Below are 22,798 nucleotides of genomic sequence, written 5' to 3'. Positions count from 1 at the left end.
GGGCTCAGCAGAGTCAGAGAGAAAAATAACAGTTTGTGTTAGAGCTGGGGCAGAACCCAGGAGTCCTGGCTTCTAGCCCACCAGCCTCCACTCCCCTCCCAGAGCCAGGAAGAAAACCCAGGAGTCCTGGCACCCATCCCCCTGCTCTGACTCACCAGCCCCCACTCTGCTCCCAGAGCCAGGGTGAGAACCCAGAAGTCCTGGCTCTCAGCCCCCCTCCCATCTTCTCAAGACTTGGGGGTGGGAGGTGGCTGTGGCCCAGGCCTGCCCACTAGAGGCGAGTTCCCTTTAAGACCCCGTGACGCGCGCTGTGATGCATCTGGGCTGAGTGGGGGGGAGCTAAAATCGGGGGGGGGGGCAGAGCATCAGCCACAGACCCAGTCCCCCCAGCCCCCTCTGTGTCCTAGCCCTGAGCGACTCCAGCTGACCCCCCCGCCTAGCTTCGCCGCTGAGCTCCCCTCCCCCTTCTCCCTTGCTGCCAGCCCCTCCACTGGGAAAGGAGGGGGGCTCCTCCCAGGGAGGGGGGTGAATTTCCTTCACCAGCCGGGCTCTGCCTTGTGTTATTCCCCCCGCTGTGTGATTTTCCCTCTTCTGCCCCCCATCCCTGCATTTCTCCTGCTGCGTCCCCCCCGCTTCTCTGCTCCCCCCGCCTCTCTGCTCCCCCCCCCCCCCCCACTGCTTGCCTCCCTCCCTCCCCCTCTCGCCCGCCCGCCCCCACCCCACGGCCGCTCTCTGATGCGCTGCGAAATGCGGAGCCTCGCTCCCCGCTAGACCCGGCCCCGGCCCCCGCCGCTCGGCCAGGGGGGGCCCGGCCGCCGGGGAGGGGGGGCCCGGCCCGGAGCCGCCGCCAGAGGTAAGAAGGGGGTGCGGAGGGTGCGGAGAATGTGGGTCTGCGGCTGCCCCCCTCTCGTGGGGCTTTTCATCCCTCCTTCCCCTCCCCCCCCCCGCTTCCCGGCCTTCTCCCATAGCCCCCTCCATCCATCCGCCTTTCCCCAGCCCCTGTCTCCCCACATCGCTCCTTTCCCGGCCCTGCTCGCCATAACTCCCGCCCCTCCCCCTTCCCTTCCTCCGGGTTTACCCCTCCACCTGCCCCTGTCTCCATCCTCTCTTCCCGGCCCTCCGCCTCCATTACTCCGCCCCTCCATCCCCCTGCCTCGTCTCCTCTTTGTGGCTCTGCCCCCCCTCCCCGTTTTACTCCCGTCCCCTTCTCTGCCCCCATTCCCTACTCCCCCACTTCCTTCTCTGGGCTTCTGTCCCTTTCTCCCTGCCTCCACTTTGCGATCCTGGTCTTCATCCAGCCCCACACCTGCCCCCTCTGCATCCCACTTTCCAGCCATATCCCTCCACCTGCCCCCTCTGCATCCCACTTTCCAGCCATATCCCTCCACCTGCCCCCTCTGCATCCCACTTTCCAGCCGTATTCCTCCACCTCCCCCCGCATCCTGCCTTCCCAGCCATATCCCTCCACCTGCCCCTTCTGCATCCTGCCTTCCCAGCCATATCCCTCCACTTGCCCCTTCTGCATCCCACCTTCCCAGACATATCCCTCCACCTGCCCCTTCTGCATCCCACCTTCCCAGACATATCCCTCCATCTGCCCCCTCTGTATCCCACCTTTCCAGCCATCTCCCTCCACCTGGCCCCCCTCCATCCTGCCTTTCCAGCTGTATCCCTCCACCTGCCCCTGTTTCCATTCCTCCTTCCCAGCTGTATCCCTCCACCTGCCCCTGTTTCCATCCCTCCTTCCCAGCCATATCCCTCCACCTGCCCCTGTTTCCATCCCTCCTTCCCAGCCGTATCCGTCCACCTGCCCCTGTTTCCATCCCTCCTTCCCAGCCATATCCCTCCACCTGCCCCTGTTTCCATCCCACCTTTACAGCCACCCCTGTCTCCATCCTGCCTTCCCTGCCCACTTTTCCTCCATTTCCCCTTTTTCCACTCCCCTCACCCACTGCTTTCTTTCTTTGGCTCTCCTTCAATCTGTCTCTTCCTACCTCATCACCTACCCCCAGCCATTGAAAGACCAAAAGTGTCCCCCACTGTTGAGTGTTCTGCCCCCTGGAATCACCAACCCTCCTCCCCACAATCCTCAACCCTCTCTTCCAAAACCACCAGTCCCACCCTGCCCACTCTCCACTCCTCCACCCTAACGCTGCCTCCTCCCCTCCCCAACTTCCTCTCATCTGCCCCCCCACAACTGCCACTCCATCCCCAGCTATTCACTCCCTCCCTTCCACCCTCAAACATGTCATTTCAAGCCACCCTGACCCTCAGGGGGACCCACACCTGCTAGAGCTCTGAGATCCGCAGAGGGGTTATCTGTTCACCATAGACACCCCTATAATCAGTCCATAAACCTTCTGATTCCTTCATCCCCAGACACATCTGACTGTCTGCCTGAGTGTCTGTCTGTCCCATACCCTCTAACACCCCCCCCCCTCTCTCTCTCTCTCTCTCTCTCCATCTTCCCACTCTATTTTCTTCTGTGTTTTCACTACCCTTTTGCTTCTCCCTGCCCCCATCCCTGGGGAGCCAGGCAGTACAGGGCACCTATGGCAAGGCCATGGGACAATACTGATGGGAGTGCTCTGGGAATTGGGGAAGGGGTGGACAATGCCTCCCAGATCCAAACCTCCCTCACCTCCTGACAAAAGTTCCCAGGCCGGGAAGCAGAAATGTGGGGGCAGTGAGTATGATTGGGCCCAAGGGGCTGAGACCAAGGCTGGAGGGGGAACAAAGCAAGGGAATGGATCAGGGAAAAGAAGGCATGGATAGAGATTCCCGAGCAACAGAGCAGGGGGGTTGGGCACCAGATCTCCTGGGTTCTCTCCCCAGCTCTGAGTGTGGGGGCTGGATGGTTAGAGCAGGGGAGTTGGGCGCCTGGACTTCTGGGTCTGTCCGCAGCTCTTGGGAGTTAGTTAGAATGGAGTGGGACAGCTGGGAGCCAGGGCTCCTGGGTCCTCTTCCTGGTCCTCAGGGATGGCCGGAGTAAAGCAGAATCTCCCTGCTCCGGAACTCCGGTTGCCAGGGAGACACATGGCTACCGGTTCCTATTGCCACAGCAACGGGGCCTTGGCTTTGAGGATGAGAAAAGAGGATGGAATCCATCGTTCACAGCCCCTCCCTGCCCGGCTGCTGCAGTGACACACGGCTGGAGGAACAGGGCTCGGCTGGCAGGAGTGAGGGGCACCGGCAGGGTTGGGAGGAACCTAGGGGTGGGTGGCAGGGGCTGCCAGTTGGGAGTGAGGGGCACTGGCAAGGTTGGGAGTAGCCCAGGTCTGGGTGGCAGGGACTGTAGGTCAGGAGTGAGAGATTCAGCAAGGCCTTTGTTGGGCTTTACATGGTAATGTGTTTAACCCAAGGTATAGCAGGGTGATACCCCAATATTTTCCATGGCCACCCCAGGTAACCATGGGGCTGAGGTTGAGGCCCTAGAACCAAATCTCTCAGTGAACCCAGCCCTGCCATACATCTCCACTGAGCCCCTCTGTGTGTCTGACTGTCCTATTGACCCCCCATCTAATCACCCTGTCCAATACTCTCTCTTTCTCTCTCACCCGGCTGGGTATGCATGGCTTGGCCATTGCTCTGGACTGCCTGAATCTCTCTGATGAGACTTGGGCTAATTACCGGTTCCCAGCTCTAATTGCCGGATTCTGAAGCATAAGCACAAAACTCCCCAGTTATTTAATTAAAGCCCTGGTGTAACTGCGGAGGTTGTTGGGAGGGGGGCCAGTGATGTGGAACGGGGCCGTGTCTTGGTGCCAGGATTCCTGGGAGCACAGATACATAATGAGGGGAGATGGGTCTGTGTCTCTATGCCAGGGGGTCCCCTACAGCCCTGTCACTGCCCCATGGCTGAGGGGCAAGGTCTCAGAGGGGTCACTCTGTTAGTCTAACTTTAAAACTCTATGGTCCTGTGGCACCTTAGAGACTGTCACTGCCCATGACTGAGGGGCTCTCTCACTGAGCCCCACACCCTGGCTTCTATCTTTGCTCTTTGTCAGTTTCCCCTGCAATTAACACGTTCTGGGGATAGGGGGATTTTGGTGGGGGACGGCTTCCCCCTGTCCAGCATCCCCATTCACAGAGCACTCCCATTAGGGTGTTGTCCAATGGCCTTGGCAGAGGCGCCCCATACGGTCAGGTTGTAGGGCCAGAGGGGTCAGCCACTGCCAAGTGCCGGGGGATTGGCAGCTCTATGAGGGGAGCTCTGGGGTGATGCAGTCAGAACAAGGGCTCCCCCAGATCTGCTGCATGCCAAAAGGGGCCTCTTCCCAATTGTGGGTTTTATTTGCAGAGAAAGGGATAAATCCCTGGGATGAGGGCATATGGCAGTCCAAGAAGAATTCGGGTGGTCAAACAGAAGAGCTGGGGAGTGAACCATGAACTGGGGATTTCTGTCCTCTTCAGTAGTTAGCGTCAGCTCCTCTTTGTTTTCTTCTATACCTTGCTCCTGCCTATGCCTACCTCCTCCCCTCCATTATCCCCACAACTGCCCCATCCCTCTCCACCCACGCCTGCCTCCTTCCCTCCATTGTCCCCACCACTGCCCCATCCCTCTCCACCCACGCCTGCCTCCTTCCCTCCATTGTCCCCACCACTGCCCCATCCCTCTCCACCCACGCCTGCCTCCTTCCCTCCATTGTCCCCCATACATCCCATCCCTCCGCCCACACCTGCTTCCTTCCCTCCATTGTCCCCCATACATCCCATCCCTCCGCCCACACCTGCTTCCTTCCCTCCATTGTCCCTCATACATCCCATCCCTCCGCCCACACCTGTCTCCTTCCCTCCATTGTCCCCACAACTGCCCCATCCCTCTCCGCCCACGCCTGCCTCCTTCTGTCCATTGTCCCTGTCCACCCCCATCCCTCTCTGTTATTTTCTCTCCTGGTGCAGGTGAGGCCCCCATGCTGCGCCCACCCACTGGACCCCTCCCCGCACCACCCCCGACCCATCATGGAACGCAACAGAGCCCCCTGGTGCTGCTAGAGTCCCCTTGCTGAGCCACGCCTGGATCCACATCTCTTTCCACAAGCACCCTCTCCCCACCATGCTGCTCCCTCTTGGTGCCAGCTGGCAGATGGGCGCAGCCGTCCTGCTCTGGGCTGTGGTGCTGGCCAGGGCAGCCAGCGCGCCGAAGCCAGAAGAGAAGCACCCGGTGGCTAGCACCAACTATGGCAAGTTGCGGGGCATGAAAAAGGACTTGAACAACGAGATCCTGGGGCCGGTGGTGCAGTATCTGGGGGTTCCCTACGCCACTCCGCCTGTTGGCGACCGGCGCTTCCAACCCCCCGAAGCCCCAGCCTCCTGGGCCGATGTCCGCAATGCCACGGCCTTCGCCCCCGTCTGCCCACAGAACGTGCACGGGATGCTGCCTGGCATCATGCTACCCGTCTGGTTCACCGACAACCTGGAGGTCGTGGCCGCCTATGTGCAGAACCAGAGCGAGGATTGTCTCTACCTCAACCTCTACGTGCCCATGGAGGACGGTAAGGGGCCAGATTGGAGGGCATGGAAGCACACAGTGGTCTTGGGGCATATTGGAGGTCGATAGAACAGAGAAAGGGACTGGGGCATATTGGGGGATCGATGGCACAGAGAAGGGGGCTGGGGTATATCAGGAGTTCAGTGGCAGAGAGAAGGGGGCTGGGGTGTATCGGGGGTCAGAGGTACAGAGAAGGGGGCTGAGGCCTATCAGAGGGTTGGTGGCACAGAGAAAGGGACTGAGGCGTCTCAGGGATTTGGTAGCACAGAGAAGGGGGCTGAGGTGTCTCAGGGGATCAGTGGTACAGACAAGGGAACTGAGGCCTGTCAGGGGATTTGGTGGCACAGAGAAGGGGGCTGGGGCTTTTCAGGGGATCAGTGGTACAGAGAAGGGGGATGAGGCCTGTCAGGGGGTCGGTGGCTCAGAGAAGGAGGCTTGAGCTTTTCGTGGGATCAGTGGCACAGAGAAGGAGTCTGGGACTGTCGGGAGGTTGGTGGCACAGAGAAGGGGACTATGATGAGTACTGGGGAAGGTCAGTGCCAGGTGATTTGTGGGGGCTGCCATGAGAGAAGGAGCAAGCTACTAACCCCCTTTGTGACCTCAGAGTCTCCCCCAGAGGCCATCTCACTCCTACAGCTGCCACCTACTCTGTGAATGGCTCATGGGGAGACTTTTCACCCCTGTGGCCCCACATCAGAGTCTGGGGGTTCTACCCAGGGCAAGATGGGCATGTGGGGTCCTTCATTACTAGGTGTGGGGGCAGCTTGGAGCACCCAAAGGCAGCACCTCAGACACCTTCATCATGGGGGGATTGAGCTGGTAGCCTCCCACTGGCCCACGGGGGGGGGGGGTGGGAAGCAAATTGAGGGACCCTCAAATTCCTCCTCCCCTGCTGCCAGTGTTAGGGGCTGAGGGGTGGAGTGAGGGGTCCCTTTGGGTGATGCGGGGCACGATAGGAAATGAGGGGTTACCTGGGATCTCCAGCCCACTCTTCCCCAGTGTGCCAGCCAGTTGCCATGGGGCAAAATGGGGGAGGGATGGAAACATAGGGGGTAAATTAGGGAAACTGAGAGAGAAAAAGGGAGCAGCCACCCACAGGTCCCTTGGACACCCCACTCTCTGCCACTCCCCATTCCTCCTCCCATCACCCCCACAGTCTCCCTAGACACCCACAGCTCCCATCCACACACACCCCCTGACATTCCTTTAAAACCCCTGGTTCCCATCCATCTTAGCCACTGCAGCCTCTCCCAAAGCCCCACATCTCCCCATTGCTTTCCCAGGCCCGTCACCCCCTATCCTCTCACCCCCCCTTCACCTCCAAACCTCCCTCAGCTGGTTGGCCACATCTTGGTGCTGGGAGAGATGTCCCTGTGTAATCAGCCATTCTGCCCCAGAGATGGCCGCATCTCAGCACCAGGCAAGGGATCCCTGTGTCACCAGCTGCCCTGCCCCAGAAGTAGCTGCATTTTAGAGCCTGGTGAGGGATCCCCCTATAGTCAATGCATGTGCGAAAGCTGGGTGTGTGTGTGTGTCATTATTTCTGGCATCAATTTATCCTAGGAACAGGTATTGGTGGTGGGATCTAGTAGCCAGGACTCCTGGGTTCTCTCCCCATCTCTGGGAGGGGAGTGGAGGCTAATGGTTAAAGCAGGAATGGGACTGGGAAGGCAGAGTTTCCAGGCTTCCACTGCTCTGCCAATAATTTTTCATCTGTGCCTCAGTTTCTCCATCTTGGGGGATCTTTGCCCTTCCTTTGCCTGTGTAGGTGACAAACTCTTTGAGGTGGGGGTCTGCCTCATGGTGTCTCTGTGCACTGCGGGGGCCCTGACCTCTGATGGGTGGGGGGTGTGCAGCACCCAGCCTGATGGGGCCCTATTGCAGGGGTGGGGAACCTTGATTCTGTGTGCTCCAGGCACCTTGGAGGCTGGATCCAGGCAAGCTGGGTAGCTGTATCTGGCCCTCAGGCCCGAGGTTTCCCACCCCTTCCCTAAAGGATCCTGTGATACCATTCCCACCCCCTGCAGCCTGTTCCCTTCCCTGGGACTGCCAAGTGTCTTTGGGGGGGCCTTGTGGCAGCCTGTTACCCTGTGCCCAATCAGACATGAGCCCCTTATCCCAGTATCCCAGCCCAGTCTGACCCATGGGCCCATCTAGTCCCAGATCCAAGCCCCTCAGCCTGCAACCCAGTCATGCAACTGAGAACTACAAACCCACATGCTGTTTTCCCTGGTAGAGCTTGCACCTGTCCATCCCCATCCACCCCATGCACCTTTATCTATCTATCTATCTATCTATCTATCTATCTATCTATCTATCTATCTATCTATCTATCTATCTATCTATCTATCTATCTATCCCATTTTCCTGTTCATTTCCCATATCTCTGCTCACTAAGAAGGGTTTCAAGGGGTGGGGCACATTCATCAACCTTTTACTGCAGCTCCAAGTCCAGCCCCCATCTCCTTCTAACCACCTTTGACTCAACAGCTGATTTCGGTGTCTGTATCCATTTTTTCTGGGGAAAAAGTGTATTTTGCTTTAATATAGAAATATATATATATTCTTAATAAAATGTTTTTGGTTTTTGGTGTTTTTTCCTTTTTTAAAGCAAAAACAAAGAAAAAAATCTCTTTTTCTTTTTGATCTTTTCTCTTTCTGTCTTTTTTCCCCACTTTCCCAATTTTTCTTTTTTCTTGGTCTTAGGTCCACTCACAAAAAAACGCGACGATCCGACCGGAAACAGTCCCTCGGGAGACGAAGGTATTTTTGGCTGCATGTTTCACAACATTTCTTGCTTTTTTCCCCCCTTCTCCTTTTTTTCTTTCTTTCTTTCTTTTTCTTCCCAAACAAACAACAATAACTCTTTTTTGTGGTTATTTTTTTATCGGGGGTGGTCTCTTTTTCACCCAAATCTTTTTCTTTCTACTTAAAAAAAAGTCTAACGAAGCCCTGCCCCCCCCCAAAAAAAATCCAAAACAACAATTGCTATTTTTCCCCCCCCCCGTTTCTTGATCTTTTGACTTTTTATTTTTTTGGAAAAGAAACTGAATGAAAAACACTGCCCAACAGAGGAATTTGGGTGGAGGGGTGTCTTGTAAAGCTAAGAAGGGGGAAGGTTTCCGGGAGGTATAGAGGGATGTACCCCTAAAATGACCCCTCTTGTTTCCTTCCCTTCCCCCCCAAAGAAAACATTTCTGTGTCGTACTCTGAAAGGGATCTCAGTGGATTTTCCTGTGGGGAGGGGTCTGAAAATGGGTCTATTTAGCTTGGCATCTGGTCTGCTCCCAGATGCCCAAAATCTGGGGGCTCTGGGGGCAAACAGGGGTGTGTGGTACAGGCCAGGGGAGATTGGGCATTTTGTGGAGCAGGGACAATTTGGCTGTGGAATCCAGAGGTGAGGGACTATGGGATGCTGTGAGGGGTAGGAGACCCCAGCAATAAATTAAACTAGTGAATGATCTGCCAATGACTCTGTTAATTGGTCACTGCTAGCAGGAGAATCTACCCTTGTTAATATATTCATACACAGGATTAAAAGGGGGGATTGAGTTTGCAGTTCTGGGGGCTTCGACTTTGTGTGGGGCATGGCTGCAAGACCAGAGACTCCCCCCCAAAAATCCTAGGGGGCTCCCCATTGCAACCCCCCACAGACTCCACCTTACTTGCTCTGCTGTTTCCATCCCCTGCCACCAGGAGACATGCTTGTTTAGGAAGAGGGGGGCTTAGGCAGGGTCGGGGTTATTTGGGGGGAAGGTTTAGAATTTGTGGAAAATGTTGAAGGGGTCAGGGTGGGAGAGATGGTTGAGCAAGGGTGGGGTTCATGTGCAGGTGTTGGGGGCTGGAAAGGCAGGTGTGAACATAGAAGAGTGTGCAAGGTGAGGAGTGAGTGTGCACATGTGGCCAGCTGTCCCCAGATGCACATGGCTGACAAAGAGGTGTGTAAGGGCCAGTGTGTGTTTTCGCTAGGTTAGGTGTGTCTACTGGTAGAAGGGGATGGTGGGCATGCACGTGAGTCTAGGGAGGAGAATGTCTCTGCACAGCCAGGTGTGTGTGGCCAGGTATGTGGACCTAAATAGTAAGTGTGTAAGGAGGTGTGAAGGTGTGTGTGCATGTTCGGGATATATATATGAGTGAGTGTGTGTTAAGCCAGGCTTTCTTTTAGGGCCTGTGCATGTGTGTGTATGTGTGTGTGACGCCAGCCTCTGTGGCTATGTCTACACTGGTGGGTTATTGCATAAGAACATCTTGCGCAAGAGTTCTTGTACAAGAACTCTTGTGCAAGAAAACGTCCACATTGCCATGTGCGTGCTGTGCTTTTGTGCAAGAGCAACCATGGCAGTGTGGATGCTGTCTTGCGCAAGAAAGCTCTGATGGCCATTTTAGCCATAGGGATTTCTTGCACAAGAAATCCCTGCTGAGCGTCCTCACTGCCCTCTTGCACAAGAGCTCCTGTAAAAGAGGGCTTACATCTGTTAAAAAAAGAATGTAGCTCTTGCGCAAGAAGCCCTCTCTTATCACGCCGTACTGTAAATCTTCTTGCACGAGAGCTGTGGGCTGTGTGGACGCTTTCCGGAAGAACGTCCATTCTTGCACAATAACCCACCAGTGTAGACATAGCCTATGTGTGAATGTGGATCTATGAACATGACTGCCATAGTTGCAGTGCTGAGCTGTTGTGTTGATAGCTGCAGGAGGTATGGATTTATTGTGTCTATAACTGAAATGTGGATGTGGATGAGGTAGTTGTGATTACAGTTGTAGATGTGTGTGTGTTTGAATGCTTGTATTTCCAGGCAGTTGATATGTTGCAGATATGTTGTGTCTACATGTGAAGTGTGTTTAGGTCTGGGAATGAATTGTTTTGTTGAAAATTGCAGAGCTATGTTTGTTTGTATTGTTGCATCTATAAATAAGTAGCAATGTGGGTAAGTGAACATTGAGGTGTTTGTATTGAAAGATGCGTGTTGTAAGTGGCAGTGCGGTTAGTTGTGTATCAACAGACATGTAAATAGTTAAGTGCGTTGTTGTGTCTATATGTGTGACTGGATGGGTGTGTATCTGTGTGTAGATGTGTGCATTCTTTATATAAGTGAAGCACATTTAGATGTGTGCCGGAATCCTTGGGTTGACACGGATGTGTGTTTTGTGTGTGTTTGTGGATTGTGTCTACAAGTGTGAGTGTGCACAGCATATGTGCTGATAGGTGCTGTGTGCATGTGTGAGAGTGCCCCTTCCTTGGTTGCTGTTAATTTCCACTGGGGATGTGTATTTGCTGTGAATATGGTGAGGTGTGCAGGTAGCTGCAGCTGTGTGGGCATATGGGGTTGTGCATAGAGGACGAGTGTGCAAGGAGTTGGCAGTTGTACAAGAGCCTGCTGTGCTTCAAAGAGGTGTGTGAAGATGGCTCTGTGTGTGTGAGAGAGAGAGGAGCCGGGAGTGTGCAAAGGGGTCCATGGGCATGTGAGAGTGCTGATGGGTGTGTAACGACAGCAGAGTGTGGTTGCTGGGGGTCAAGGGAACCTCAGTGCTTATGAATGGTGGTGTGCGAAGGCACTTGGAGGCGCAAAAAGGCATCTGTGAATGAGCTAAGTGGCGGGTTCACTGAGGGCTCCTATGTGAGCAACAGCATCCGTGACTTGGCAGGGTAAGTGTGCAACATAGGAGGTGTGTGTGCCAGGTCATTTGTGTGTGTGTACGCCAGGTGCTCAGGGTGTGTGCAGATGGTTAAATATCATGCAAAGCAACTGCTGAGTGTGCACCGAGTGTGCACCATGCTTGGCACAGGCATGAGTGGCCCTGTGAATGTGCAATGGGATTAATGGAAGGCTCTCAAAGAGGTCAGCATGGTCCAGGTTTGCATGAGAGGTTCTGTCCATGCATCAGGAGCTCTGTGGCTGGTGCAAAGGACTCAGGGAGGGTGCAAAGACCTGGGTTTCATTGAACTGGTGAGTGTGAAAGGGGCTGTGAAGGATCAGTGTGCAAGAGGTCCTGGGCCTGTGTGTGAGGGACTCAAGGAGTGTACAAGGGAGTTCTCCTCTGTGCAAAGGTGTCTATAAGGGGCTCAGTGCATACACAAGGGGCTCCAGGAGTGTATGAGGGACTTCACATAAGTTCAAGGAGCACCACATTCGTAAATGGTCACTGAGTGTGCAAGGATATCAGGAGATGTGCCAGGGGCCACGTGACTTGTATAAGGGGCTTTTGGTATATGTGCCAGGGGAGAGATGAGTGTGCAAAGGTCATAGAGAGGCAATGTGTATGTGCAAGGGGTGGACAAGTGTGCAAGGAATTCAGGGTGTGAAGGGCTCAATGTGTGCAAGGACCTCTCTGTGCTGAGTGCAAGGAGCTCTGCAGGTGCAAGGTGACTGATGTGTGTGCAATATATTGCTGCATGTGCAACAAGGTCAGTGAGTGTGCAAGGGCCTGGTGCATGTGCAAGGGGGTCCCGAGTCCCCCGTCTTGCCCTGGCTCCTCCAATCCCCCTACGGAGACAGGCTGGGGGGAGGGGCTGCACGGCAGACGCTAATTAAGGCCTCTGTGCGTCTAATTAACGCTCTCCATTGGCACAGAATTAATTAGGCCCCAGGTTGCCATGGAGATGGGACGTGACCTAGAAAAGAAAACCAAAATTGGGGGGTGGATTTGAATGTTTCCGTTACAGCGGGACAGCCTCCAGGTGGTGACCTCTGACCCCAGGGGAGTCCTGGCCTGAGAAAAGCTTTGGCCACCTGGATCACCTGACCCTTGACCCCCACTTGTGACCTTTCCAGGGTGTTCCCCCCCCCCATAGCTGAGACTCAAAGAAATCATGGTTGACCTCTTACCTTTTCTGACCCCAGTGGGTACCTCTGACCCTATGGCTCTTTGACCTCCCAAAATCCCAGAGCTCAGACCCCAAGGAATATCCAACCCATTGATGCCTGCAACCCCCAGTGACTTCTGATCCCTAGAAACATTGGCACATCTTATTGCTTGACCTCTGACTCTTGCTGACCTCTCTGACCCTTGACCCACCATATTGTTGGCTTCTGATCCCCGTGAACTTTGACCCTAGGCATCCTTTGACACCCTTGACTGCTCTGACACCCAGAGACATCAGTGATTTGTGACTTTTGACCCCATTGGCCTCTCTCACCCCTGGGCCCATGTCCTTTGACCTCCATCCAATGCTTATTAATGGTTTGTGACCTTTGGCCTTTGTTGACCTCTCTACCCTCTGGCCCTCAAGAATCTTTGACTTCTGACACCCGACTGACCTCTCTGACCCCTGATCTTCCAACATCATTAATCTCTGTAACCCCCTTCCTTCTGATTCCATTGACCCCTTTGTCCTCAATGATTTGTGACTTCTGACCCCTGGGATCTTTGAAAGGTGGCAAAAATTGCAGCTGCTGCTAATCTGCTCAAGATAGTGAAGGACAAAGCATATTGTGAAGAGCTTCAAAAGGATCTCACAAAACTAGGTGACTGGCCAACAAAATGGCAAATTAATTTTAATGTTGATAAATGCAAAGCAATGTACATTGGAAAACATAATCCTAACTATACATAAAAAATGATGGGGACTAAATTCTCTCTTACCACTGAAGAGAGAGATCTTGGAGTCACTATGGATAGTTCTCTGAAAACATCCACTCAATGTGCAGCGGCAGTCAAAAAAACAAACAGTATGTTAGGAATTATTAAAAAAGTGATAGAGAATAACGCAGAGAATATCTTTTTACCTCTATATAAATCTGTGGCACGCCCATGCAGATGTGGTCACCTCCTCGCAAAAAAGATATCTTGGCATTAGAAAAAGTTTAGAAAAGGGCAACATTAGGTTTTGGAACAGGTCCCATATGAAAAAACATTAAAAAGACTGGGACTCTTCATCTTAGAAAAGAGGAGACTAAGGAGGGATATGATCGAGGTCTATAAAATCATGACTGATGTGGAGAAAGTGAATAAGGAAACATTATATCTCGCTCCCATAACATAAGAGCTACGGGTCACCAAATGAAATTAATAGGTAGCAGGTTTAAAACAAACAAAAGAAAGTTTTTCTTTATGCAACACGCTGTCAATCTGTGGAACTCCTTGCCTGAGGATGTTGTGAAGATCAGGACTTTAACAAGATTAAAAAAAGAACTAGATAAATTCATGGATGTCCATCAATACTTCATTAGCCAGGATGGTTAGGAATGGTATCCCAGCCTCTGTTTGTTATGGGCTGGAATTGGATAACAGGAGAGGGATCACTTGATGATTCCCTGTTCTGTTCATTCTCTCTGGGACATCTGGCTTTGGCCACTGTCTGAAAACAGGACAATGGGAAATGGATCTTTGGTCTGACACAGTCTGGCCGTTCTTATGTTCTTACGTTTATCCCTCTATCTCCGAGGGGCCTGGGATCCCCCATGACCTCTCACCCCAACCTCATTGGCCCTACAGACCCCTGACCTCTCCTGGGGATCTCTTTCGCACAGCGCTCCACTCCAGACCTTCCCATCTCCATGTCTGTGGGAGGCAGTGGTTTGGCAGGGCTGGAAGGAAGGCATGGGGCAGAACGGGGGTCTGAGATGAGGAAGTGGAGGGACAGAGACCCCCGTTCTGTGGGGCTGCAGTAGAGAGGAGAGAGCAGAGAGCATGGGGGGATAGGAAGTGAGGGGTATGCTGGGGTGGGGGGCTGAGTTGCATGGGGGGGTCTCTCTGGGGCTCCTGGGAGTCTCTATGGAGCTGCAGCGGAAGGACGGATAGGATACAGGTGGGGAGTCTGAGATAGGCATGGCGGGAGGTCATGGGTGCCTGGGTTCTTCAGGGAAGGGATTAGGGGACAGGGGTGATGGAGGGAGGTATCTAGTGGGGGTTTGGGGTGCAATGGGGGTGATCAAGGAGGCTGGGAGGCAGTAGGATCTTATTTGTTTTTTAAGGGGACAATGGCAGCTGCCAATCCCCACCCTTCCAGAGAGGCCCCTCATCCCTCCAGACCCCCCACCATTCTGGTCTGGGAAAATAAGGTTCACTGTAGCCCCCCAAGAGAATGGGCTTTGGGAGTCAGCTACATTCATAGGTGGAGGAAGTGGTCTCTAGTGACACTGCCTCTCTCTCTGTGCCCCCTTGCTCTGTGCCTCTTGCTCTCTCTGTGCCCCCCTCCTCTCTGTGCCCCCTGGCACTCTCTATGCCCCTCCCCCACTCTCTGTGCCCCGCTTTTTGTGCCCACAGATATCCGGGACAGTGGAAAGAAACCAGTGATGCTTTTCCTCCATGGCGGCTCCTACATGGAGGGGACAGGGAACATGTTCGATGCCAGTGTGCTGGCTGCCTATGGCAACGTCATTGTGGTCACCATGAACTACCGCCTGGGGGTGCTGGGTAAGGACCCCCAGAGCTGTCCTGGAATCCCAGCCCCCTCAAGTCACACCCCCCCTTGGATACCATCCCCTCCTCAAGTTTCACCCCTGGGATGCCAGCCCCCCCATCTCACCACCTAGGATTCCAGTACCCCCAAGCTACAGCCCCGGGGATCTCAGCCCCACCAGGCTACACCCCTGGGGATGCCAGACTCCCCAAATCTCACCCCAGGAATGCCAGCTTCCCCCAAGTCACACACCCCTGGAGTCCCAGCCCCCCAAGTCTCACCCCTTGGGATGCCAACCCCCCAAGTCACCCTTCTGGGATACCTGCCCCCCCAAGCTACAGCCCCTGGGATGCCAGCCCCCCAAATCACACACCCATGGGATGCCAGCCCCCCCAAGTCATCCGCGCTGGGATGCCAGCCCCTCCAAATCACCCCTCCGGATCCTAGCCCCCCCCGGTCACACCCCCTCTGGGATCCTAGCCCCCCCAGGTCACACCCCCTCTGGGATGCCAGCCCCCCATGTTACCCCCTTGGATGCCAGCCCTGAGTCCCCCTGGGCTGCCCCCCTCAGTTCCTGCTCCCCCCGAGTCATCCCCCATGGGATCCCAGCCCTGTGCCCCTCCCAGAGCTGCCCCCAGGTCCTGGGCCCCATAAGACACCCTCAAGGATCCTGGCCCCACAGCCCACCAGAGCCACCCGCTCCGCCAAGTCACCTCCCCTCCAGATTCTGCCCCTCAGGATCCTGGCTCATAGCTCCCACTCTGAGCTGCACTCCCCCCAAAGATCATAGCTCCCTCTCCAAGCTACCCCCCACAAGGCTGCCTGTCCCACATCTTCCCCTGAGCTGCCTGCCTGTCCAGGATCCTCCCCCTCCCCAGCTCCCCAGACCACCCCCATACTGGCCCCCTGTCCCTCTGAGCCATCCCATTGCCAGGATTCCTCTTATCCCACAAAGCACCTCCCCCAGGGATCCTGGCCCTGCACCCTAGATCCAGCCCTATGGGTATCCCCCCAAATCCATTGCTCCTTGAGCTCTCTGCTCCCCTACCCAGTAACCCTCCAAATCTGCCTCAAAATTATTATGTCCCCCCAGTACCCCACATGCACAGTGGAGGTGGAGCAATTTCAAAGGAAGCCTCAAAGGGTTAAACTCAAAATGCCCTCCATTGGGGGTTGTTTCTTCAGTGCCAGGTGTCAGGGAAATGCCCTAAAATCTGTTGAAATTACCAGCAAATAGGAAAGAGCTCTTTTCCTCTGGGGTGGGGCGCCAGTTACACAGGGACCCTTCGCCCACCGCTGAGATGCACCCACTTCTGGGGCAGAGTAGCTCCTAACCCCAGTGTCTGTCTGTCTGTCCTTATCCCTCAGGATTCCTGAGCACCGGTGACCAGTCAGCCAAGGGGAACTACGGGCTCTTGGACCAGATCCAGGCCCTGCGGTGGCTCAACGAGAACATCGGGCACTTTGGGGGGGACCCTGAACGCATCACCATCTTCGGCTCCGGTGCTGGTGCCTCCTGCGTCAACCTGCTCATCCTTTCTCACCACTCGGAAGGTACCAGCAGGGCCGGCTTTAGGCCAGTTCGCCCAATTCCCTGGAATCACGCCCCGCGCCCTAAAACCAGAGGGCTCCTGCTCTCTCTGTGCCCCCCAATTTTTGCTCAACCAAAATTATTTGTGTGTGGTTTTTTTTTTTTTTGGTCAACAAAAAATTCCCAGCTGCCGGGGCCCTGTTGAAACGGTTTGAAATGGGCCCCGCACTTCCTAAAGCCAGCCCTGGGTACCAGCTCCCCTCGCCAGCCAGTGCATGCTCTGGGCAGAGTGGGAGCCGGCACCCCCTAGAGGAGAGGCCTCTGCCCCATTTCCCCCCCCCACCCCACCCCCGAGCCAGCCAGTCCTTACCCTGGAGCCAGGCGGGAGCCAGCACCCTCTAGAGGGGACAGGCCCCTATTTATCTATGCATCCATTACCACACACACAGGTATGTCCTGCACTTTCTCTCTCTGACTTGATCCCTCCCCATAGGTCTCTTTCAAAAGGCCATTGCCCAGAGTGGCACGGCCATCTCCAGCTGGTCAGTCAACTACCAGCCGTTGAAGTACACCCGCATGCTGGCTTCCAAGGTGGGCTGCGATCACCTGGACACCAGTGAGACGGTGGATTGCCTCCGCCGAAAGCCATACCGGGAGCTGGTCGACCAGGACATCCAACCAGCCCGCTACCACATCGCCTTCGGCCCCGTGGTGGATGGAGATGTGGTGCCGGACGACCCAGAGATTCTTATGCAACAGGGGGAATTCCTCAACTACGACATCTTGATCGGAGTGAACCAGGGTGAGGGGCTGAAGTTCGTGGAGGACTCAATGGAGAACGAAGACGGAATCTCCGCCAGTACCTTCGATTTCACCATCTCCAACTTCGTGGACAATCTCTACGGCTACCCGGAAGGGAAGGACATCCTACGAGAGACCATCAAGTTCATGTACACTGACTGGGCCGACCGGGACAACGGCGAGATGCGGCGGAAGACCCTGCTGGCGCTCTTCACTGACCACCAGTGGGTAGCGCCGGCAGTGGCCACAGCCAAGCTCCACGCCGATTATCAGTCACCGGTCTACTTCTACACCTTCTACCATCACTGCCAGACTGACACCCGGCCTGAGTGGGCTGATGCTGCCCATGGCGATGAAATCCCTTACGTCTTCGGGGTGCCCATGATCGGCGCCACTGACCTCTTCCCCTGCAACTTCTCTAAGAATGACGTCATGCTGAGCGCTGTGGTCATGACCTACTGGACCAACTTCGCCAAGACAGGGTGAGTGGCCAGAGGGGGCACGGAGCAGCATGGAGGCTGGTGGGGAAATGGGGAAGTAAGAGAAAGGGAGGGCCATGAAGGTGGGAGTTGGCATGGGGAGCTGTGAAGAGCCTGTACGGAAGCAGGGAGGCAGGGGAGGATGTTGAGAATGGTGGGTAGGCAGAGGAAGGGATAGAGAAATAAATGGGAGGCTGAGGTGTGTGGGGAACGGATGGATGGATGGAGGGGATGGATGGATGGGGTGGAAGTGAGTGGGTGGCTGGATGGATGGATGGGGGGTTGAATGTCCGTGGTAATGCATTGCATTCATATCTCTTTGGAAGATCAGGTGCTCTTCAGAAGCACACACACACACAGGCTGTGTCTACACTGGCATCCCTTCCAGAAAAGGGATGCTAATGTAGCACATCGGAATAGCAAAATCCGCGGGGGATTTAAATATCCCCCGCGGTATTTGCAATAACATGGCTGCCGCTTTTTTCCGGCTTGGAGATAAGCCGGAGAAAAGCTCCAGTCTAAACATGATTGTCTGGAAAATAAGCCCTTTTCTGGAGGATCTCTTATTCCTACTTCAAAGTAGGAATAAGAGATCCTCCGGAAAAGGGCTTATTTTCCGGTGAATCACGTCTAGACTGGCGCTTTTCTCCAGCTTATTCCCAAGCCGGAAAAAAGCGGCAGCCATGTTAATGCAAATGCCGCGGGGGATATTTAAATCCCCCGCGGATTTGCCTATTCCAAAGTGTCTAATCTGCATCCCTTTTCCGGAAAAGGGTGCAGTGTAGACACAGCCACACAGTTCTACCCAGACCTGATCTACCCCATCCACAAATGCCCTTGTCTCCTCTGCCCCATTTCCCTCCAAATGACCCCTCCTAACTCCATCTCTCCTCCCTGCAGGGACCCCAATCAGCCAGTGCCACAGGACACCAAATTCATCCACACCAAGCCCAACCGCTTCGAGGAGGTGGTGTGGACCAAATTCAACGCCAAGGACAAGCAGTACCTCCACATCGGCCTCAAACCCCGGGTGCGCGACAACTACCGGGCCAACAAGGTGGCTTTCTGGCTGGAGCTGGTGCCTCACCTCCACCACCTGCACGACCCCGTCTACACCTCCACCACCACCCGTGTCCCACCTTATGGCACCCGCTGGCCCCCTGGCTCTCGGGCAGGGCCCAGCACCACCCGCCGCCCCTTCCCCACCCTGCCGCCAGATGAGGACGAGGTGGACGATGGCCGGCGTTACGCCCCCTTCCCGGGGGACTCACGGGACTACTCTACCGAGCTGAGCGTTACTGTTGCTGTAGGGGCCTCCTTGCTCTTCCTCAACATCTTGGCCTTTGCTGCCCTCTACTATAAGCGGGACAAGCGGCACGAGTTGCGTGGGGGCGGCGTGGCAGGCCGGCGGCTCAGCCCCCAGCGCAACACTGCCAACGACTTGGTGCATGGGGGTCAGGAAGAGGAGCTCATGTCCCTGCAGATCAAACACTCAGAGCACGACGCTCATGACCTAGAGCCGCTGCGACCTCATGACATCCTGCGCCCGGCCTGCCCTCCCGACTATACCCTGGCTCTGCGCCGGGCACCAGACGACGTGCCCCTGATGACGCCCAACACAATCACCATGATCCCCAGTACCATTACGGGAATGCAGGCCCTGCACCCATTCAACACCTTCCCCACTGGGCACAACAACACCCTGCCTCACCCTCACTCCACCACCCGGGTATAGTTTCCTCTCCCACCCCAGCCACGGGGATATTGCGGTGAAGGGACAGGACTCTCCTCTCTGCCCAGCCACCCACCCCTGACCACAAAGCGGGGGAGGGGGAGGGAGAAGATGTGGCATCTTTTGTGTGCCATGCCGCCGGGATTTGGGGGGGGGGGGGGATGTTTTATATAATAATTAGGGGAAGGGTGCAGACAGAGATTGTAGGAGGCTATCTCCCACGCAAGATGAGATTCAACCGGTTCCTTACGCATGGACCGTGGGAATACCCCGTGTCCTTCCCTATGGGATGTCAGCACTGGGGTGGGGGGCATTGGAGAGGGACTGTCTGTCCTTTGTTTATGTTGGATGGACAGTGGAGAGGCCCACCGCCCTTCCAAACACAGTAGCTGCATCGGGGAGTAATGGAAAGACCTGCCACTACTTTGCTTCTCTTAGATGGATGATGGAGACACCCAATGTCCTTCCTATTACAGTCTCAGCACTGACCGGTGCTGGAGAAAAACCGACTGTTATTAATTCACCTTGAATGGATGATGGAGAGATGCCGACACCCTTCCTCATCTGGTAAGAGTGTGGGAAGGTGTTGGAGAGGGACTGTCCATTCTTCGTTCATCCCAGATGGGTGGTGGAGACCTCCAAGACCCTTCCCAATGCCATATCAACACTGGAGGCTAGCAGAGAGAAATTGTCCATCCTTTGTTCATCCTGGATGGATGGTGGAGACCTTCAAGACCTGTCCCAATGCCATATCAACACTGGAGGCTAGCAGAGAGAAATTGTCCATCCTTGATTCATCCTGGATGGATGGCGGAAACCTCCAAACCCTCCCCTATACCATATCAATATTGGAGGTTAGCGGAGAGTAATTATCCGTCTTTCATTCACCTTGGATGGATGATGGAGACATCCAATATCTTTCCCAGACAGTGTCAGCAATGGAAGGTTTAGAAAGAAACCAACCATTCTTCACTCATCTTGGATCAATGGCGGAGAGACACATGCAACATCCTTCCCAATGCATGAGTGCTGAATGGTGTTGGAGAGAAACCGACCATCCCTCACTTATCCTGAAGAGGTGGTGGGAATGCCAACACCTTTCTCAATGTAGGACTGGAACTGTACAGGGTTGGAGAGAAACCAAACATATTACTCTCACCTTGGCTGGATTACAGAGATGCTCAATGATTTTCTCAATGTAGTATAGGCTCTAGGAGGTATCTGAGAGAAGCCAGCAGCCCATACTTTATCTTGGCCGGATTATGGAGATACCCAAAGTTCTACTTAGAATGGCATCAGCACCAAAGTGTTGGAGAGAGCACAACCATCCCTTAATCCTCTTGGGGTAAGGCAGAGAAACCAGCGTCTTTCCCATTGCGGATTTGGCAGTATAGGATGTTTGAGAGAAAGCAACTGTCCTTCGCACATGATGGAGAAGCCAATGCTCCCCCCATCCACCCACCCTCTGCCACCACTTCTAGAAGGTTCCAGAGGGGAAACCAGCTGCCATATGGAGGCCATAAATGGGGGAAAATTATACCTGGAAATTGTGTGTGTGGGAGTTCATTCTACTCATTTTTTCCAAGCCAAACTTTGAATGTATCGACAACTGGAGATTCAATTTTTGGGGGTGAGGGAGGGTTGGAAATGGGAGTGTGGGTTATTTTTTTAATGACTAAGAGACATTTTTGGGGGGGAATGGAATGGGAAAACTGTTTAAAAAAAGATGCATTTGCATGATCCAAACCTGATAAATGTTGACAAAATAGGGGAGGAAATGTGAAAAAAAAGAATGAACAGGGAAGGGGAAGCAGAGAGTGGAGTTGATCCATCCTCTTAATCCCTCCTCTCATCTCTGTCTCTTCACCTATGCCTGCCACTCTGCCCAAATCAGAGCTTCCCTCTCTCTGTTCCTCCACTGGCTGCGCTGCGGTCCGCATCTCTTGTTCCAGCCCTGCTGACTGTGCCAAATCCCCTCCTGCCCTACGCCCCTCCCCCTTCCCCAGAAACAAGGGAATGAGCTAATGAAAAAGTGCCAAACAGTCTGAGAGAGAGTTTTTTTGCCTGGCAGGGGCAGGGAGCTGGGAATCATGTTACCCCCATAGAGGGACGTCTCGGAGGCAGGGTAGCTGTCTGGGGCAGTCAGCAGGAGAAAAGGGGAGAGGTGTTGGATGTGAAGGTGAGCGTGAGACCCTCATGTATCCAAAGAGGGTCAGCGTGGGAGGGGGGACACAGCTTTGCACTTGAATTGTGAACAAATGGTACTAGAGCCCTGAGCTAGCCACCTGTCTGCTCTTTCTAGCCATCTCTACTGTCATGTGTGCATACATATCTTTCTAGCTGCCCGTCCATCTGTCCTTCCTCATGACATCTGTCTCTCTAGCCGCTCTTTCCCATACATATCTATCTATCCCCATACTTATCAGTCTGTCTGCACACCCATATGTACTAATGTATCTATCTGCTCTTTCCCATATTTATCTAGTCAGCCAACCAGCCCACTCTATCCTTACATATCTATTCATTACCATATCTAGCTCTCTATCCATCCATCCCCAACCATATGTATCCATCTTTCTGTATGTCCACCCATTTCCATGCATGTCTTCCCATCCCCACAATCTTTCCATCCCTCCCCATACATATCAGTCCATTACTATATCAGTCTAGGTCAGGGGTGGGGAACCTCAGGTTCAGGGGCTGAATGTGTCCCTTGGCTTGCCTGGATCCGGCACCTGAGGCTCAGGGGCCCCCCCCAGCATTGGGGAGCCTGTGCTGACACTCCAGGTCCCCTACTGCATCACTGCTGGGCTGGAGCACACAAAATCTACTAGCCTAGGTGTCCCTAGGCTCCTGTGTGTGAGGGGAATGTGGGGGAGTGTCTTTGCTGCTTCTCAGTCAGGAGCCACCTCAGGGTATGTCTACACTACCCCGCTAGTTCGAACTAGCGGGGTAATGTAGGCATACCGCACTTGCAAATGAAGCCCGGGATTTGAATTTCCCGGGCTTCATTTGCATAAGCGGGGAGCCGCCATTTTTAAAACTCCGCTGGTTCGAACCCCGTGCAGCGCGGCTACACGGGGCACGAACTAGGTAGTTCGAACTAGGCTTCCTAGTTCAAACTACCGTTACTCCTCGTGAAATGAGGAGTAACAGTAGTTCGAACTAGGAAGCCTAGTTCGAACTACCTAGTTCGTGCCCTGTGTAGCCGCGCTGCACGGGGTTCGAACCAGCGGGGTTTTAAAAATGGCGGCTCCCCGCTTATGCAAATGAAGCCCGGGAAATTCAAATCCCGGGCTTCATTTGCAAGTGCGGTATGCCTACATTACCCTACTAGTTCGAACTAGGAGGGTAGTGTAGACATACCCTCAGTGAGGAGTTTGGGGGGGGGGGTTGTTTTTGTTTCTTACTTCTCACTTGT

The 22,798-nt window shown here is 54.5% G+C and overlaps 1 protein-coding gene across 6 annotated transcripts; it reads left to right on the top strand.

The window, feature by feature from the left end:
* Positions 1-700: 700 nt before the first annotated feature.
* Positions 701-22,338, top strand: NLGN2 (neuroligin 2). Of its 6 annotated transcripts, none has more exons than XM_075907087.1 (8): positions 701-853; positions 4,903-5,495; positions 8,198-8,254; positions 14,699-14,848; positions 16,203-16,388; positions 16,859-17,648; positions 18,546-19,374; positions 19,816-22,337. In XM_075907087.1, exons 2-8 carry the CDS (start codon positions 5,057-5,059, stop codon positions 19,894-19,896), a joined length of 2,532 nt encoding a protein of 843 aa, XP_075763202.1. In that variant the 5' UTR covers positions 701-853; positions 4,903-5,056; the 3' UTR covers positions 19,897-22,337. The 6 variants fall into 6 exon arrangements, with proteins under 6 accessions (XP_075763202.1, XP_075763203.1, XP_025044001.2 ...); XM_025188216.2 differs by lacking the exon at positions 701-853 and adding an exon at positions 3,105-3,343; XM_025188214.2 differs by lacking the exon at positions 701-853 and adding an exon at positions 3,105-3,362.
* The last annotated feature ends 460 nt before the right edge of the window (positions 22,339-22,798 follow it).

Source organism: Pelodiscus sinensis, chromosome 24 (genome assembly GCF_049634645.1).
Source record: "Pelodiscus sinensis isolate JC-2024 chromosome 24, ASM4963464v1, whole genome shotgun sequence".
NCBI lineage: Eukaryota > Metazoa > Chordata > Testudines > Trionychidae > Pelodiscus > Pelodiscus sinensis.
Note: the sequence above shows the minus strand (reverse complement) of the source record. Positions and strands in the feature narration are given on the sequence as shown.

Coding starts and splice junctions, on each gene's coding strand:
- NLGN2 (XM_075907087.1), top strand. CDS start 5,057: ATGCTGCTCCCTCTTGGTGCCAGCTGGCAGATGGGCGCAGCCGTCCTG. Junction 16,389..16,858: donor CCTTTCTCACCACTCGGAAG/GTACCAGCAGGG, acceptor CCCTCCCCATAG/GTCTCTTTCAAAAGGCCATT. Junction 19,375..19,815: donor ACCCTCACTCCACCACCCGG/GTATAGTTTCCT, acceptor TGCTTCTCTTAG/ATGGATGATGGAGACACCCA.